The 17,065-nt window shown below is 42.8% G+C and overlaps 1 protein-coding gene across 1 annotated transcript in view; it reads right to left on the bottom strand.

Annotated features, from left to right (window-relative positions):
• Positions 1–13,153, bottom strand: part of LOC106809698 — a gene marked incomplete in the record, with an annotated part of 29,209 nt that extends 16,056 nt beyond the window's left edge. The window contains 19 exon segments of the mRNA XM_014812868.1: positions 429–562; positions 815–913; positions 1,349–1,642; positions 2,049–2,157; positions 2,620–2,837; positions 3,328–3,508; positions 3,841–4,524; positions 6,052–6,141; positions 6,667–6,831; positions 7,337–7,480; positions 7,806–8,002; positions 8,435–8,467; positions 9,585–9,665; positions 10,697–10,866; positions 11,013–11,234; positions 11,592–11,713; positions 12,248–12,360; positions 12,920–12,968; positions 13,031–13,153. Of these exon segments, the coding sequence (XP_014668354.1) occupies positions 429–562; positions 815–913; positions 1,349–1,642; positions 2,049–2,157; positions 2,620–2,837; positions 3,328–3,508; positions 3,841–4,524; positions 6,052–6,141; positions 6,667–6,831; positions 7,337–7,480; positions 7,806–8,002; positions 8,435–8,467; positions 9,585–9,665; positions 10,697–10,866; positions 11,013–11,234; positions 11,592–11,713; positions 12,248–12,360; positions 12,920–12,968; positions 13,031–13,153 (3,228 nt within the window).
• Positions 13,154–17,065: the final 3,912 nt, after the last annotated feature.

Below are 17,065 nucleotides of genomic sequence, written 5' to 3' on the forward strand. Positions count from 1 at the left end.
CACAACATTCACAATATGATAGTGCTGCAAGTATAGACACACACACAGTGATACATCAATCTATAGCATACACACACCTAGTCTTACACCAGTGTCACAACATTCACAATATGATAGTGCTGCAAGTATAGACACACACACAGATACATCAATCTCTCGTAAACACACACCTAGTCTCACACTAGTGTCATAACATTCAACATCTGATATATGAGATTTGGGATCTCACACACGCATAAATAGGCATGACCATTTCTTACATACCCACGCAGATACATTTCAATGTCTTACACGCACACAGATATATGCATGCACGTACACATGCATACATACAGACAACACACATCAATGTCTCACATCACACACCCACACCCACACTGTCTGTCGCATGTCGTGACTACCACACCATCGTCTCAAACACTAACCTGGCCATTCTCGTGGTGTGTGTTGTAAGCAACTCTCAGTTTTCCCTCGTGTAGGTACAGATGTATGTAGGTGTCCGTGCTGTTGTCAATAGTCGACATCAGGTATCCGTATGGTGACGTGGTGCGGAATGACAATTCTAAACAACAAAAATTAACAATTCAATAATTTATTGATTCTTAAATTAACAAAAATTATTAAGTACATTTTTTAAATTGACATTGAAACACTACACATTGAACAACACATTGAAATACATTTGCAAGCACATATGCAATTGCATACAATATATAGAGTGTACTAAAACAATGAAATTGAGAGAATACATCGCTACCAAACCATTCAATTACAAATGTTGTTAAATCTCCTAATATCCCATCTGTGACCATACCTATTTGAGAATCTTCGAACACTTCCAATGACTCGGCCGGATAAACTTTCATCAGGTCGTTGTTGTTGAAGACGAGGATGTGGGAGACACCAGGTGCTGCTAGAGGCAGACAGAGAATTAGTAAGAGACATCAGAGGTCACTGTATACAGAGCGATGGTTACTTCATGTGTTGCTACTCACACAAAAAACCCTTGAATAAAGATTTTACCATAAAGATTACTTTTACTCCTCTTAGTTTTTATCTTCCTTATTGTTTTGTAGGTATCAGTAATCACATGAATTCTGCCTTTATTCTGTAGCATGCTTTGATTGAGTAGAAAACGAGATCAAGGCCTAAGTAAACTGAGAATAATGATGACAGCTACTGTCATTATCATTAAAACTTGGTCTTTACAGATAAGATTGAATTATAGCAAATCATGTGCTATGGACTTTCAGCAGGAGTCACATTTTGGTTCTACAATTAACTCGGACGTTGTGACCAAAATCGTACCAAATTGTCACTACCATCACTCATTAGCTGAGAGATGTACCTGTAGAGGGGGTGGTTATCACACCCTGAGTAGGGCGGGTCACTATCGGGGGACGGGTCGGGCGCGTAATAGGCGCCTCCGTCGTCACCGGACCTCCCTCCTCAATGACGATGTTCCAGCCTCCGCCCGGCGGCAGTTCGAGCAGCGACTCGGAGTTGAAGTAGATGTGAGAAATGTAGCCGTTCCACAGGCGGGAGTAGTCTACGACGCCGTCCTTATTGTGAGCGCCCACGTACAGCGTGCTCACGTACAGCGTGCTCACGTGCAGCGGTGGGATCTGTCCAGTGATTGTTCCTATACGTCACAGAAAACATTTATATACAAAAATGAAAAAGGAAGAGAGAGGGAGAGGACGAGAGAGAGAATTTTGGAGAGAGAAAGCAAGAGAGAGAGCGAGAGAGAGATAAAGAAAGGAACACAAAGAGAAAGATAGAGAAAGAGAGAGGTAGAGAAAAAGAGTGTGTGCATGCGGGCGAACATGTGTGCGTGCGCCCATGCATGCATGTGAGAATGATAGATAGAGAAAGAGAAAGAGAGGGAGGGAAAGAAAGGGAGGAAGGAAGGGAGTGAGAAGGAGTGAGAAAGAGAGACGATGACCACACTGCAATCAACGATAAATTAATAACCTCATATAACGTAGTGCCACATATACACACATAAAGGACAGCTACAGACCACAGTGTGGTGACCTTGCACTGACCTTTAGTTGGCTGACCGTTGTCGACGTTTATGGTGAGGTCGGCACCGTCACGTACAATGGTGGCTGTGTGCCAGCGATTGTCAGCCAGATTCCTGCCTGTGTAGTACCACTGTAACATACAGAAGTGCCCAGTAACTTCACCATGTAAGCATTCCCATTAATAGAGACCAAGGTAGCATAAATATTACGCAAGAATTACTGCCTTGTGTATTACCACTGTAACCTACAGAAGTGCCCCAGTCATAGCATAAACATTACACTCAGATTCAGAAGCTTAGACAGAACAAGGAAAATCCACTTAACTGGACATGCTTCCATCACAAATACATCTTGGATATCTGACCAGCGAGCTTCGCAGTAGCTTTGCAATTTAAAAATAGCTCGAGAATCGAGTCTTGAAATGCTTATTTTCCGTGAAATCTAAGATGCCTACAGTGTACCCTACTCTCCTTCTGGCACCTGACACCTCTCTTCTCTGGTCTCCACCCACCCTCACTGAAACTCAATGCTTTCACTGCTAGCACCATCTACCTAGTCAGTGCACACCTCTAGCCCCACGGCCCCCACCTACCTGATCTCTGCGTCCGTCGAGGTTAAACATGGTCTTGAGACGTCCGTTCTCCAGGCAGACGTACATGTAGCCGGCGCGCCTCGCGTCGGTAGAGAGCAGGCAGCGGTTGTCGCCTGCCGTGCGGAATCGCAGCTTGATCTCGTTCTTCTCCGCTATGATCGGCTGTCGCGGCCGCAGCACCTGATACCAGCCTCCGCTAAACTGCTCTCCCCCGGTCGCTGCAAGACCGCACAGCAATTTTAGACGCGGCATTGCTAGTGGTCTATCCATCTGTGCGCGATAGCCACGCCTACCTTGGGCATTGTTGCGAAGTCAATAAAGGTTTTTTTACGCGAGCACGCCAAAATGACAAATTTTTTCCGCTCTTCGTTTGTATTGTGTTAGGTAGTATTGGGTTTGGAACAGTGTAGACAACTTTACTATAAATAAGCAATCAACTTTTGATGTTACGTCATTTCAGTCTCATTGTGACTCATGTATGTTGCATTTCCGCCACGCATATTAGAACATAATATTTAAAAAATTAATGATAACAGCTGCTTTTCCACCACGCCAGGTAGATAGGTCGATACATGTTCGATACATGTTTTTGAGGTATTCTTGCTACAACCAAACCTAGCAACATATATACAATATAATATAAATAATATATAATAATTAATATACAATTTATATATACAATACAAATATGTTCATGCCCACACTCACGTGTCTGACATCGCAGTCCCTGGAACTCTGTGCTCGAACAATCGCAGAAGTAGCTCGACTCTGTGTTGTAGCATCGGCCACCGTTACGGCACGGGTTGAGAGCGCAGTGGTCCACCTGCCTCGTGCACCGTCCCTCGTTACTGATCACCACACTAGGAACCTGCATACTCTCACTGAACTTCTACAAGTTCGAAAGAAAGAATGCAAGAAGGGAGAAGTGTCATTAGTTTCGCATAGGTACTAACTGACTGTCTCTATCCTCTCTCTCCTCTCTCTCTCCTCTCTTCTCTCTCTCCCTCTTCCTCTCTCTCTCTATCTTTATTTTTTATCTCCTCTATTTTTTTTTCTCTTTTTCTCTCTCCCCCTCTCTCTCTCTCTCTCTCTCTTCCTCCCTCTCTCACTCCCTCTCTCTCTCTCCCCCCTCTCTCTCTCCCTCGATCCCTCCCTCCCCTCTCTCTCTCCCTCGATCCCTCCCTCCCCTCTCCATCTCTCCCTGTCTCAGCACACGCGCACCTGCGGGAAGTTGTTGATCGTCAGGTCCTTGATGCATCCGTGGAAGAAGTAGTCGTCCGTCCACAGCGCATCGGCCGGCAGCAGCCGCCGCTGCTCCTCCGGCACGCCGCCGATCAGCATGTGCGTGTAGCGCGGCGCCGCCACCGTCTGCGCAAACTCGACGCTGTTGCCGTCGAGCGAGACCTCGACGAGCGTGGGTCGGCGCGTGAACGCGAAGCGGTGCGGCCGGCCGTCGTGCACGGGCCGCGAGTCGTCGATGGCGTAGCGGCGCGCCTGCCCGCCGTGCGTCTGCACGTAGTACAGCCGCCCGGCCTTCATCTCCACCGCCATCACCGGGTTGCCGCCCGTGAAGACGAGCACGCCGTCCGGCGCATAGGTCGTGAACTCGAAGGAGACGCGCGCGGCGTCGAGCGTGCCCCACAGGTCCATCGAGATGTAGCCGGCGCCGAGGAAGCTCAGCGCTTGATCGTTGGGAGGCAGCGACGGGCGCGTGTAGCCCGGCGGGTACGTGTACGGCGGTCGCGTCGGCGGCGCCGGAGTGGCGACCGTCGGCCACGTGATCGGAGGGCGGGTCACGGGAGGTCGCGTCGGCCACGTGAAGGGAGGGCTGGTCACGGGAGGTCGCGTCGGCCACGTGAAGGGAGGGTGGGTAATGGGAGGCTGCGTCGGACGCGTGTAGGAGATCTGAAAGCGAGAGAATTCTGATGAGGCACGAAGGGAGAATACGAAAAGCTCGTGATTCTCTTAAGCAGCAGTTATACAAACCACCGCTACAGAACATGTACAGGCAACTGTCTATAAAGGATGGTTTTTGGGGGTATCCTTTGAGTGATTCTTCTACACAGGTTTGAGTGTTTATTATATTATGATGATATATTATATCTGCTATAATTTAAAGCATAATAACCTGCCTGTCAATGTCAACAACATAAACACGGATTAATAAATAAAGCCACGTACGTGACAAAAATACCTTTACTAAAAAATATTGACTATGCCCATGACGAATAAGTAAGTTACATTACAGTTTGTTGCTTTCGTACGAATCAGAATTGCCATGTGTCGAACAATATGACTTTTAATTCGAATTAATTAATCATACTTATTATAAGACAACTGAACAACGCAAATCAGTGAACCATCACGTGATGTAACATGAAACAGCGAGTGCAGTAGCAAGTTTTCCCACTTTAGTTTATGATATCTGCAGTCACTACATGACATCTACACACATCTCGCTACGTTGACTCATCATGCAAGCAAACACTCGGTCACTTACAAACTGCCAGCGAAGCCGCGAAGCAAACCGGGTGACACGCCCTGCCACCTAGTAGCAACTAGCGAAAGCAGCGCACAACAAATTATTAGCAGTGGTAGCATCTGTGTACCAACACCAGGGCTCAGTGTTGGTTAGAGTGTTGACTGGGTAATCTCCCTACACAGAGCAACTATTCTGTGTTTTCTATACGTGATGTTACAGCTGGCAACGATCAATACACTACTACTAGAAGCAAAGCCTTACCAGTTACACTAACATATCACTATCGTATCTCACAAGTTACAAACACATACTGCTTTCACCAACAGACAGATACATTTAGTAATTTAGTAACTGTGCGGTAACAATTATAATGATTCGATATCTACATAAGCTAAAGGTGGACCCAATATAAATGCTTGTTATGTTTACCACTACGTGGTCGTTAGACGCTTCAGACTAGATCTGCTTCAAGATTAATGGAACCTATATTCTATACAAATTACCCACCACGAGTGAATCTTAGTGTAAGGCAGACGCCACGCTGCATTTTCTGAGGCGGATGATACTAGACGTACAATCGAACACATCGTTACGTTGCTGACAGTGCAGAGAGTTAGTTAACTGCTCGCGGCTGGTGGACGGCCCGCATCGTGACAGCGGCACCCACAGGGCAACACGCCACGCACCCCATTACTAGGAGCATGACAACCCATGGGTGTCAACCGCACGTGCTGCCACCTATGGGCGGCACCTGCACAGCAAAGGTGCAGGCAGGCGTACCACGAACAGACCACGTACCGCTGTCCCGTGCAGCCACCTACGGGTAGGCATTTCACGAAGGGACCACGTCACGTCGTCTCTCGTGCTGCCACCTGGTGGGGGAAGCTGTCGACCGGCCGCGCAGCAGCTGTTAGTAAGGGAGAAGGACGAGATACCAAGTCACCGCGTACATCCACTCCATCATTGATGAACACGTATGTGGAGCCCTGTAGCATCCAGTCGATCGCCCGGTAGACATCCTTCCTCGTCTCAATGAATATCTGCCATCATATACAAACCAATAATGTATAAGATGAAAAATATAAACAGTAGTGAATGCTACACACTGACACAGAGGTTAACATTTCTGGATCGTTTAGATGCCTAATTAGGCAAACTAACTATATCAGAACAGCATGCATCAATGTGATGGTGTAAATAGATCGTGTGTCTTCTTTCTTTCTCTTCCTCTCTCTCGCACGCTGTCGCCCAGTCCCACCTCTAAACCCTGAATCTTTAGTTCTTTCTTTTTGCTTATCTCGTTAATATAGCTTTGATGTGTACACAGCTGGGTTTTTTGTTGACCAATAGCTGTATATATATATATATCTTCTATACAATTTATTGTATATATAATCTATAACATATCAAATTAATCTATATGCATATATTAATATATATATATATATAGTTAGATAGATATAGATACATACATACATACGTGCATACATACATACATAGACAGTTTAATTTAATACATTCATTCCAAACACAAACAATTTAATCATCCATGCAACGTGACTCACCTTTTTCAGGTAACCATGGAGATTGTGGAGAACTCTGCGATTGGTCCAGTTTGGAGTGTCCGGCGTGCCTCCAAAGTAGATCACATTGTCAGGCACGTCATCGAATGAGAGACCGCTCACCCAGTCCGTGATCTCAATCTCAGCATCATCGATGTACATCCACAGCTGCCAACACACGATGCAAAATATATTGTTTGCAATATTGTCATATTGATATCAAGTTTATTTTAATTATTAGTATCATTTATATGATATATTAATTAAAAATATTATTATTTATTTAAATTAGTTTTATATTATATATTCCTTATTTGGTATTCATATTTTTTCGATGACAATATATTATGTCAATAACCCATCACCTAGTTAGTGGTTATAGTTATAGTTTATTTTTTAATAAAACCACATGGTTTATGGGCTTTAATTGCAGTCTACAAATCCATTACATTTTCCACACCTGGGCATTCTCATTACATCTCTTATGCGAATTGCCGTCGTGCTAACTGTGATTCCAGGCTTGTGTGAAAATAACGTGTAAATTATGATACGTATATCTCCATAGTGATTTTGCACGTAAAGCAAACATGAAGATTTGGTCGATTTAGAAAATGTTAGACGCACGCACTCACGCACACACGCATCCACACGTGTGCACGTATGTCTAACACACCTTGTCTCCACGTCGCTTGACAGTAACGGTGTGCCAGTTTCCGTCGCTGAAGGCGGGCTGGGGTCTGATGACACTGTAGACCTTGAAGTGAGGCGACGCATAGCCGGGCGGCGTGAACCGAGCCGTCAGGTTCAAATATCCGTTCTGCAGCAAACATCGTAGTTCACATGTTCACATCAGATCACACGCATGGTTAATCATATACTTACTTATAGCATTAAATTCAATTTTGTTGTAATACTGTAATAATTTGTAAGTATATTAATTATTTATTGTTTAAAGGTGAATTTCTCTATTGTTAACTTTTTGTAGTCATACTGTAATCATTTATAAGTATATATTAACTATTTATCATTTAATGGTGAATTTTTCTATTGTTAACTGACTTGTAGGGTAACGTCAGTGTTTTATACGTCAATTTTTAACCTGTAGGGACAAATTATTCTAAGAATTTTCTTGTTAAGCTCACCTGTAGGGACAGGTGAATGTTCTTGTTGCGGTTGCCGAGGTACCAGAGCAGCGCGTCCTTCTGGTAGGTGGCGAACGTCGTGCTGATCTGGAAGTCGTCAGTGAGGTGGATGCCTGCCTTCTCTAGCTCCAACCGCAGGTAGCCCTGCCCTGACACGTACTGGAACCTCGGGTCATTGTCAGTGATCGTCGGTAGCTCTGAGAAACGTGCGGGGAGAGGCGAGAGGCGATCAGTCAGTGTTGGAACCATCGTATGGCTCCATGATGATTAGAGGTATCATGAACACATCTATATTATTATGTATGTGTATATATTTTCGTACATTTAGATTTGATATCATTGCAGATAAGTAGATCATGCCCCGTGTTCTGTACCGATGTGTATCGATATGTTTGTGCTATTATTATAACACTCGTAAGTGATACTAATACTAATGTCATTATTAAAATGCTTCTGACAGTAGCAGCCCCATATCTCACAACAAATTTTGTTCATTTACTTTCCTGATTATTAATTCAGATGTCCACTTTATGTATATCATCGATAGCAGTAAACTCTTGATGTGATATTCAACTTATTTTGCATCATATATAATATGTATTTATATTATATATTAGTACAATATTTACCTCCAGTATACGGTGGATAAATGTCTGGTTCAGCTGCAACATAAACAACAAGAAATTAGAAAAACCATGATATTCCCATACCAGTTCATTACATTGTTGGTGTCAACAAACTAGCTGTTACCGTCATCAACAATATTAGCCTATAACTGTGATCAACACAGATGATATCATATCATTAGTTAGAACAAAATAGTTAGGAAAATTATGCTGTTAAACTGTTAAAGGAGTCAATAAAAAATCTATAATAAAAATGGAGAAAAACAATACAAAAAACAAAGGAATCCAAGTAAACACTAAATGACATATACATGGTGACTAATTGTAAGCTGATAACACACAAGATCTCGAAAAGCTGGCGCATATACGTATTTCCCACCTCACCTGACTGTAAAACCCATCAGCTGCAAACGCAAGCAAAATGTTTTAGTGAACAGATTGTGAATATAAAGCATGTTAATTCACAGGATATATAAATATAAATGTTGTTAGTTATACAGTTTGTTAAGAATAGCTGAAGTAGGTATACAATTATCACGATGTATGAAATAAGTATTAACAAATAAACAATAAATGAGCACGTGTCACATCATGTCGCACAAATGAACAACCAAGTGAACACATCGTGTACGCCTTCGAACAACCAAGTGAGCACACCATGAACACCTTTGAACAACCCAGTAAAAACATCATGCATTTTTGAACAACCAAGAGAACAGACCATGCACAACTCTGTACAACTAAGTGAAGACATGTACAATTTTGAACAATCACGTGAACACATCATGCACACCTATGAACAACTACGTGAAACAAATTGTGTACACTTGCGAGAAACCAAGTGAAAATATCATGCAGACATGTGAACAATCAGTGAGTACACTGAGTGAATATATATGATTCACTATTCCCATATCTGACACAATTTAACCAACCAGACGTATACACATCTCACAATCCTTACACGCCAAACGTCTCGGCGTTTGAGACACATGTCATAGTATCTGAAACAAATCGGTGTAACTACTGGGGTGAGGTACAGAGGTGAGCTGGCAAGCAGTGTGGTATTGTGGATGGGGAGCCACTCCAGGATACGCAAAACCAACACCGAACACAAGAGGGCAACACAGTGCGAATGCTAGATAAATCAAACCTGTCGGCGGCAGAACAGTAACAAGGACAGTTGGCGACAGCGTTAGAACAATTGGTGGTGATGTTGACGTTGGGGTAAATTCTGAAAATAAAATGCACCGCCGCGTGACACATCATAAGCTGCAGGCGCAGCACCGATCACACTGTAACAGAGACCGAATGTGCCAACACAAATAGTTGGCAAGAGTTGAAACGACTTATCCATTAGTGCAAAATAATCACACTATCTTGGATATTGTTGCTACATTGGTCCGGTCATGCTACGTCAGTTTGTGAGTGTTTTTCACATGGGAGCGCCAAAATGTCAACTTTGCGGCACTACATTGCCGAGCATTGTCTTTTAAACGTCCTATCGCAACAATGATTGACTAGATCTGCCTGTCGTCACTGCAGGTGGGTAGGTGAATCTCCCTATGATCTGCATCTCACGTACGAGATGTGTGCCAACAATGGTGACATGTTCTCCATATGATCAGAAGCAACAAGATACACAACTACTATGCCTTACGATAATCATCTACAGAACATTGCATGAATATAAGGCATTAGCATTAAAATTAAAGCAAATAAAATTATGCTAAAAAATTATGCTAAAAGCAATAAATTATGCTAAAGCATAAAAGTAGGCAGTAAGCTACATGTGAGTAGAGCTAGTACACACAAAACAAAAAAACACACAAAACAATACCACAAATCCATCTTCATACCTTCTACCATGTAACGCCATATCTCCTACGTTCTACCTTCATATCTCTTACCATCTACATATACCTACCACCACCATACCATAGATCCCACCATCTGCCTTCATGCGTCCTACCATCTACCTTTATAACTCTATAATATCCCTTAATACAGCCTACTACCATATGCAGCTTTATAACTCCTACCGTGCAACTTTATACCGCCTATCACCTCAATTTATACCTCCTACAATAAAATTTTATATCTCATACCAGTTACCGCAATAAGTAGACGTTAATCTGTAGGTGCAGATGTAGATTTACATGCACGGAATGATTTAGAGACAGATGTAGAGGTACAGATACGTGTGCAGGTACAGGTACAAGTACATGGAGTGTCACAACACATGTCACGCAATGATTGAATTACCTTCCAGTTTGATTTGACCCAGAGAGAGCAGCAGAGCTCTCCTCGCATCCCACACCTCCATCTCGTCCACGTTCACGTTGCCGTACTTCTCTCTCTGCATGTTCGTGTTGCCGCGGCCGACGTAGAAGTTTGCCGCGCGGTTGCCACGGGTTACATGCACGGGCACAGAGCTGCAATGTGAACAAGATGTAATATTACACAATGACAAATAACATATAATAATAATAAAATAAATATGAAATAAGAAATATTAACTGAATAAATACTAATTAACATACAGTTAAGACGTGCTGTTTAAACGTAAGTAAACACTTACTTGACGTCGACATGCTGGCTGTTCACGAACATAGTCAGACCCATGTCGGGATCCCAGCTCAGCTCAACAAAGTACCATCGCTCAGGCCGTATGCCGTCATACGAGGTCACCCATCGGTCGCGATCGGTGTTCACGCTCGCGTACAGTCGGCCGTTGTCGTAGTACACGTTCAGCGCATCCTTCAGCGAGAGAATCTGCATCTTGTCCGAGAGATTCGGCGACCTGGATCGACAAGAGTTCCGATGGTCGTTATCGTGAACGTGGTGGAAGTGAACAACTGTGATTTATCCATTACCACGAAGATATGTGCGTGATATTATCAGAAGTGTCATAATATAGATAATATGACACTACTGATCCCTATATTATGACACTCCTGATATTATTAGTCTATGGTGCGATCGTTGCATTACAGTAATACACGGATTAATGATGGAATCACATAGTAAAGATGATTCTAGGTTTTTTCACTTTTATTCTACATTCTATATTCTACATCTATTCCTTTTACATACGTCGAGGAAAACACAAAGCATAAGTGCACAAGCTCCCGCAAAATAAATATTAAAGTCTTCGTACTTCATCCAGAATCTGACTGTGAATCCGTGCCTACACGTCCTAACGTCATCCAGGCAGGTCCTTGTACTGGTACCAAGGTCGAGGAACTGCTGACGGCCATTCAGATAGAGGGCGTTGGCAACCTATGTGTGTGTGGGAGAGAGAGAGAGAGAATGGATACGACTATGAGGCCTGATCTTGCATGAACCATTGATCGCACTGGTACAGATCCATGGAGTCGCATTGTCAGAAACATCATATAGCTCCATGAAAGCAATTGATACTTATATAACACGAGGGAAAAGTTACACATGAGATCACTATTACAAAGTAAAATATACATGACAACAGTCCAGGTCAACCCATTGCAGCAAACCACTCCATCAGTCATATAGACATCGCATTCACCTATTACTCTTGTATTATTATGCTACGGTTCTCTTTTTGTTCTTCGAATATCCTACACTAATCTTGCCATTACTCTTCTATTTTACTTTGATCATCATCCTATCCTCTCATTATATGTTTACTGTTTTCTTTTCTTTTCTACGAAATTTTTACGAAATTCCTGCTATTCTCCTCATGTTTTTTCTATTACCCTCCTGCTTTCCTCATATTGTTCTCCTATTTTCCACCTATTATCCTTCTATGAGAGCTGACATGTGGCATGCCCTTACCTGTCCGGGAACAATTGATGGATAACCGGAGGTTCGGATGTTCAGGGTCGGATGTTCCATCGTCTGCTTCACCTGATTGACAGATTCCATCGGCAGCTCAACGTGGTTGATATCTACAGCAGACACGGAAGAAACAACATGGACTTCTGTTCTCTATCTCGCTTTTCCTCTCCCTCTCGCCCTCTCTCTCTCCTCATCTCTCATATCTATCTCTCTCTCTCTCCCCTTTCTCTCTCTCTTCTCTCTCTCTCCTCCCTTTCCTCTCCCTTCCCTCTCCCTCTCCTTCTCCTCTCCCTCTCTCCCCCTCTCTCTCTCTCTCTCTCTCGCTCTCTCTCTCTCTCTCTCTCTCTCTCTCTCTCTCTCTCTCTTCTCTCTCTCTCTTCTCTCGCTCTCTCTCTCTCTGTCTGTCTGTCTCACCTCTTGCTCCGTTCCTCTCTGCTCCTCTCCTCCTCTTCTCTCCTTTCTTCTCCTCCCTTCTTCTTCTCCTGCCTCTCCTCTTCTCTTCACCTCTTCTCTCCTCTCTTTTCCCTCTCTCTCTCACTCTCTCTTTCTCTCTCACTCTCTCTTTCTCTCTCACTCTCCCTCTTCCTCTCTATGTCTTCTCCTCTCTATCCTCTACTGTCCTTGCCTATGTGTACATTGCATTAAAAAACAAGGAACCCGAGTTCGTACCTCTGTGTAGATCCCTGATGTTCCAGGCATGTCGTCGAGGATGTCTATGCTGGCGTTGTACACGTGAAGCTCGTCGATCTTGCCCGTAAAGTAACTTCCCTCCAAGGTCGCCATTGGCTTGCCCAGGTAGACGGTGTAGTCGAGGGGAACCGACGGCTCCTTGCTCGTCCACGCTGTCGACATGGCGACGCGGCGGCCATCAATGTACATCTGCAGGCCGTGCTCGGATGCCATGACAGATCACCCTTGTACCTGCACGCGCACGCAGATGTTAGTTGTCGCCATGACGACCCCCGGATGTGCAGACGCCTCGATGTTAGCCGTCGCCGTAACAACCCCTGCACGTGCAGACGCGCTCGATGTTGGCTGTCGCCAAGACATCCAACAGGTGCTGACACCTCCAAGTTATTTTGCCCCATGACGACCTCTGCACACGCGGACGTCTCACTGCTAACTGCGACCACGATGGCCGTTCGTATAGATGCCACTCACGTCACCACGGCAACTGAACGTGTCGCTAAAATATTGTGGTATTGCCAAGGCAACTCAATGTGCCGCTAAAATATCGTGGTATTGCAAAGGCAACTCAATGTGCCGCTAAAATATTGTGGTATTGCCAAGGCAACTGAACACGTGTAACCGACTCGTCCTCGGATTTGTACAGCACGCTCACATGGTTGGGTCTTATGCTGCCGGGAGAGCCAGCGATCTTCCAGTGCTTGTTCTGCGTCATGGGCCTCAGCGTGAAGTCGTGTCTCCTGCGTAGTATACCTACAGACACACCACACACGTGCTTACATCATGCACACAGATGTTGTGTGCTAGTCACAACACACTGTAACCTGTAGTGTAACTTGTATTGTAACTTGCTAGTACACTCTCATATAACACGTAGTGTAACTTGAGGTGTAACTTGAAGTGTAACTTGTTGTTTAACTTGTAGTATAATTTGTAGTGTAACTTGTAGTGTAACTTGTAGTATAATTTGTAGTGTAACTTGTTGTTAACTTCATAGTACACACTCATATAACATGTAGTATAACTTTTATGTAACTTGCTAATATACACTCATATAACACGTAGTGTAACTTGCTAGTACACACTCTTATAACACGTAGTGTAACTTGCTAATATACACTCATATAACACGTAGTGTAAATTGCTAGTACACACTCTTATAACATGTAGTAGTAACTTGCTAGTATACACCCATATAACTTGTAGTGTAACTTGCTAGTACACACTCACATAACTCTACAGCTGACGCTACGTGGATAATGACACGTACCTGGATGGTGGGACAGGAATAGACGAACTGTTCTCTCTCAGCTGATCAAAGTTGACGTAGAAGGAGACGGTGAAACCCTCAGGAGCATCGTCTAGATTTCCTATCCAGTAATTGTCCTTGGAAAGATGATGCATGACTTATGTGACCACAATCAAACCAGTGCTAGCAGTGACCTCTACAGAACGGTCATCTGTCAGTAAGGCACTTTTAGGTATTTCCCTGATTGGCTGTTATACAGTAACAAAAACTCTATAGAACAGATATAGGGTCGTTTAGTAAATCCTTAGAGTGACCCTTATGCAGAATTGAGTGTATGTGACTACCACAAGTTTAAGATTATATTTATCACGACTTAGTATTACTATCATCACAGGTCAGAATCTGCTTTGACTTCATATATGATGCTTTCATGATAACAAGATGCATTTCATTTAATATTTTGGTACTTGTTGAAATAAAAACAATATCTTGTCTCTGATAGTACATTTTGCTTTCAATAAATAATAAACAACCTGAAAATCTGCTGACAATACCCATCATTGCACACCACACTCTTGTTCTCTTCTAGAAAAAAATTACTAATACATTCATAGTGTTATCTACTCACACCAAGAACAATCACAAAAAATCTAATACATTACATGAAAATCATGAAATAATGTATACTTCATGTATAAACATCAGCATACATAGTATATTCATGTAAAAAACGTTATATAGAAAATACCGTACTTCAGTGCCGTTTCAAAATGGTCACAGCATGGAAGTTCAGATAGCTCATATTACACCAACTACGATTTCTAATGATCTCTACAACTACCAAAACACACTGTTTATGCATATGTGCATAGGTGTGCGTGTGTGCATGCATGCGTGCTTGCGTGCGTGCGTATGTACGTCCGCCGTCAGTGAGTGTGCGTGCATGCGTGCGTGCGTAATGAGTGTGTGAAGTGTGAACACACACATTAAAACCGAGTAATGACAGCAGCATTAAACTAAGGATGGCTTTTTCTCACGATGTACATTTAACTATGAGGCCGTGAGAGATGATGGAAAGCCCATGTATATATATATATATTTATTTATATTATAGTTATATTATATATTTATATATATATATATATATATATATATATATATATAAATAGCTGTACATTAGTGATTCCGTTTACGTGATCAGGGGACCATCGAAAATTTCCACTCCTCAGCGAATACAAACACCGTAATCATACGATAGAGTTGTTTAGGTTTGTAAAACTATATTAATCGCAGCTCAACTTTATGGACCATGAATTTTACACAAGCCCTCTGTGAAATAATGTAATTGGAATATTCGGCAGTTATAATTAGTACTAGGAGCATACGTATATTAGTGCACGTGTTCATGAATATATATGTACTAGTATACATATATTCACGATCGTACTACCATGTAAATCTATTGATAGTATAGATATGTTCATGGTAGTAATGCTTAATTATCACTTAATCTAACACCACTAAAACCCATCATATAAAGACAGCTTGTATCCACACCACCTATAGCAAGAAGAGAGCTGGATTATTTGAAAAAGACAAATGCAATCGATGATTACCGATTCTCACATTTGCTTCTCTTGTCAATAAAGAACGTGACATGCAGTAGAGTGATGATAATATACCAAGACCAGTGATGGCCAGCATGCATGCAAAGCATTTAATAGAATGAGAAAGCTACCGGGGTTAGTAAGAGAAACAGCAGAGGGAGAACCATGTGCCCAAGCGTTCATTCCTACCTCGTTGTGTTTGCTCTAAAAAGAAAAAACCGGCGGAAATCTCCACGTGATTAAATGGAAAACGTACGTGGCAACTACGGTAACCCTATACCTGGCAATATTGCGTGGAGAGTGGAAGATGTTATGCGACATGCATCAAAGTGACTCTACATTGCAGCCAAATGCTCTGATATTAATCCCTCTAGCTTATTACAATATATACCATCTATAGTATCTATAGTACTCTTTCCAACCATCAGTCGAGTGGTGAATACTGGCATCGTGCACTAATATGGACTTACATACTACTGACAATATTAGCAAGTCAAGCGGCTTTATCACGATCAAGACCATCAACATGATACAAAAGCGTGTGTTATCACATATACGTTGACGCGAAACGTTTCTGCTCTCGACAAAGTTAACGCGAACGCAAGACACAGATCTCTCATGGTCCTAGGTGCCAATTTTAAGCTCACTCGTCATGCACCTGGTACTGCTTACTGCTACAGCGACTACAGCCCCACCTGTTGGCAATGGCGACAAACTGGTCGTGACCGTTGAGGCTGATGGCATTGCCGACCTTGCCGGGGACGGTGGTGGCGCCCCCTTCTGTCTGGATAACGAACAGCACGTGCGGCATCAGGTCGTTTTCGATGTATTCCATAGAGAAGGTTCGTTGCGTGACGTGAATGTCATCGGGAATGTCTGAAACGCAGATGCAAGGGTCGAATTTTAATAATTTAGGCCAATACAATTGTTAAAGTTAAAGTTTAACTAGCTGTATTAGGACACATTCCCTGCCTGCATACCTTTCAGGATGTCAGTAGGCATTACTATAACATATGTTAAGTGACTTACATATCTTACAACACATGTCACACAGGGCCTATGTTGGTAGGTATATCATATATCTTACAAGTCTTCAGCAGGTATATATCATATATCTTACAAGGCTTCAGCAGGTATATCATATATCTTACAAGTCTTCACCAGGTATACATCATATATCTTACAAGGTTTCAGCAGGTATATCATATATCTTACAAGTCTTCACCAGGTATACATCATATATCTTACAAGGTTTCAGCAGGTATATCATAT

The sequence above is a fragment of the Priapulus caudatus genome, unplaced genomic scaffold (genome assembly GCF_000485595.1).
Source record: "Priapulus caudatus unplaced genomic scaffold, Priapulus_caudatus-5.0.1 Scaffold378, whole genome shotgun sequence".
In the NCBI taxonomy this organism is placed as follows: domain Eukaryota; kingdom Metazoa; phylum Priapulida; class Priapulimorpha; order Priapulimorphida; family Priapulidae; genus Priapulus; species Priapulus caudatus.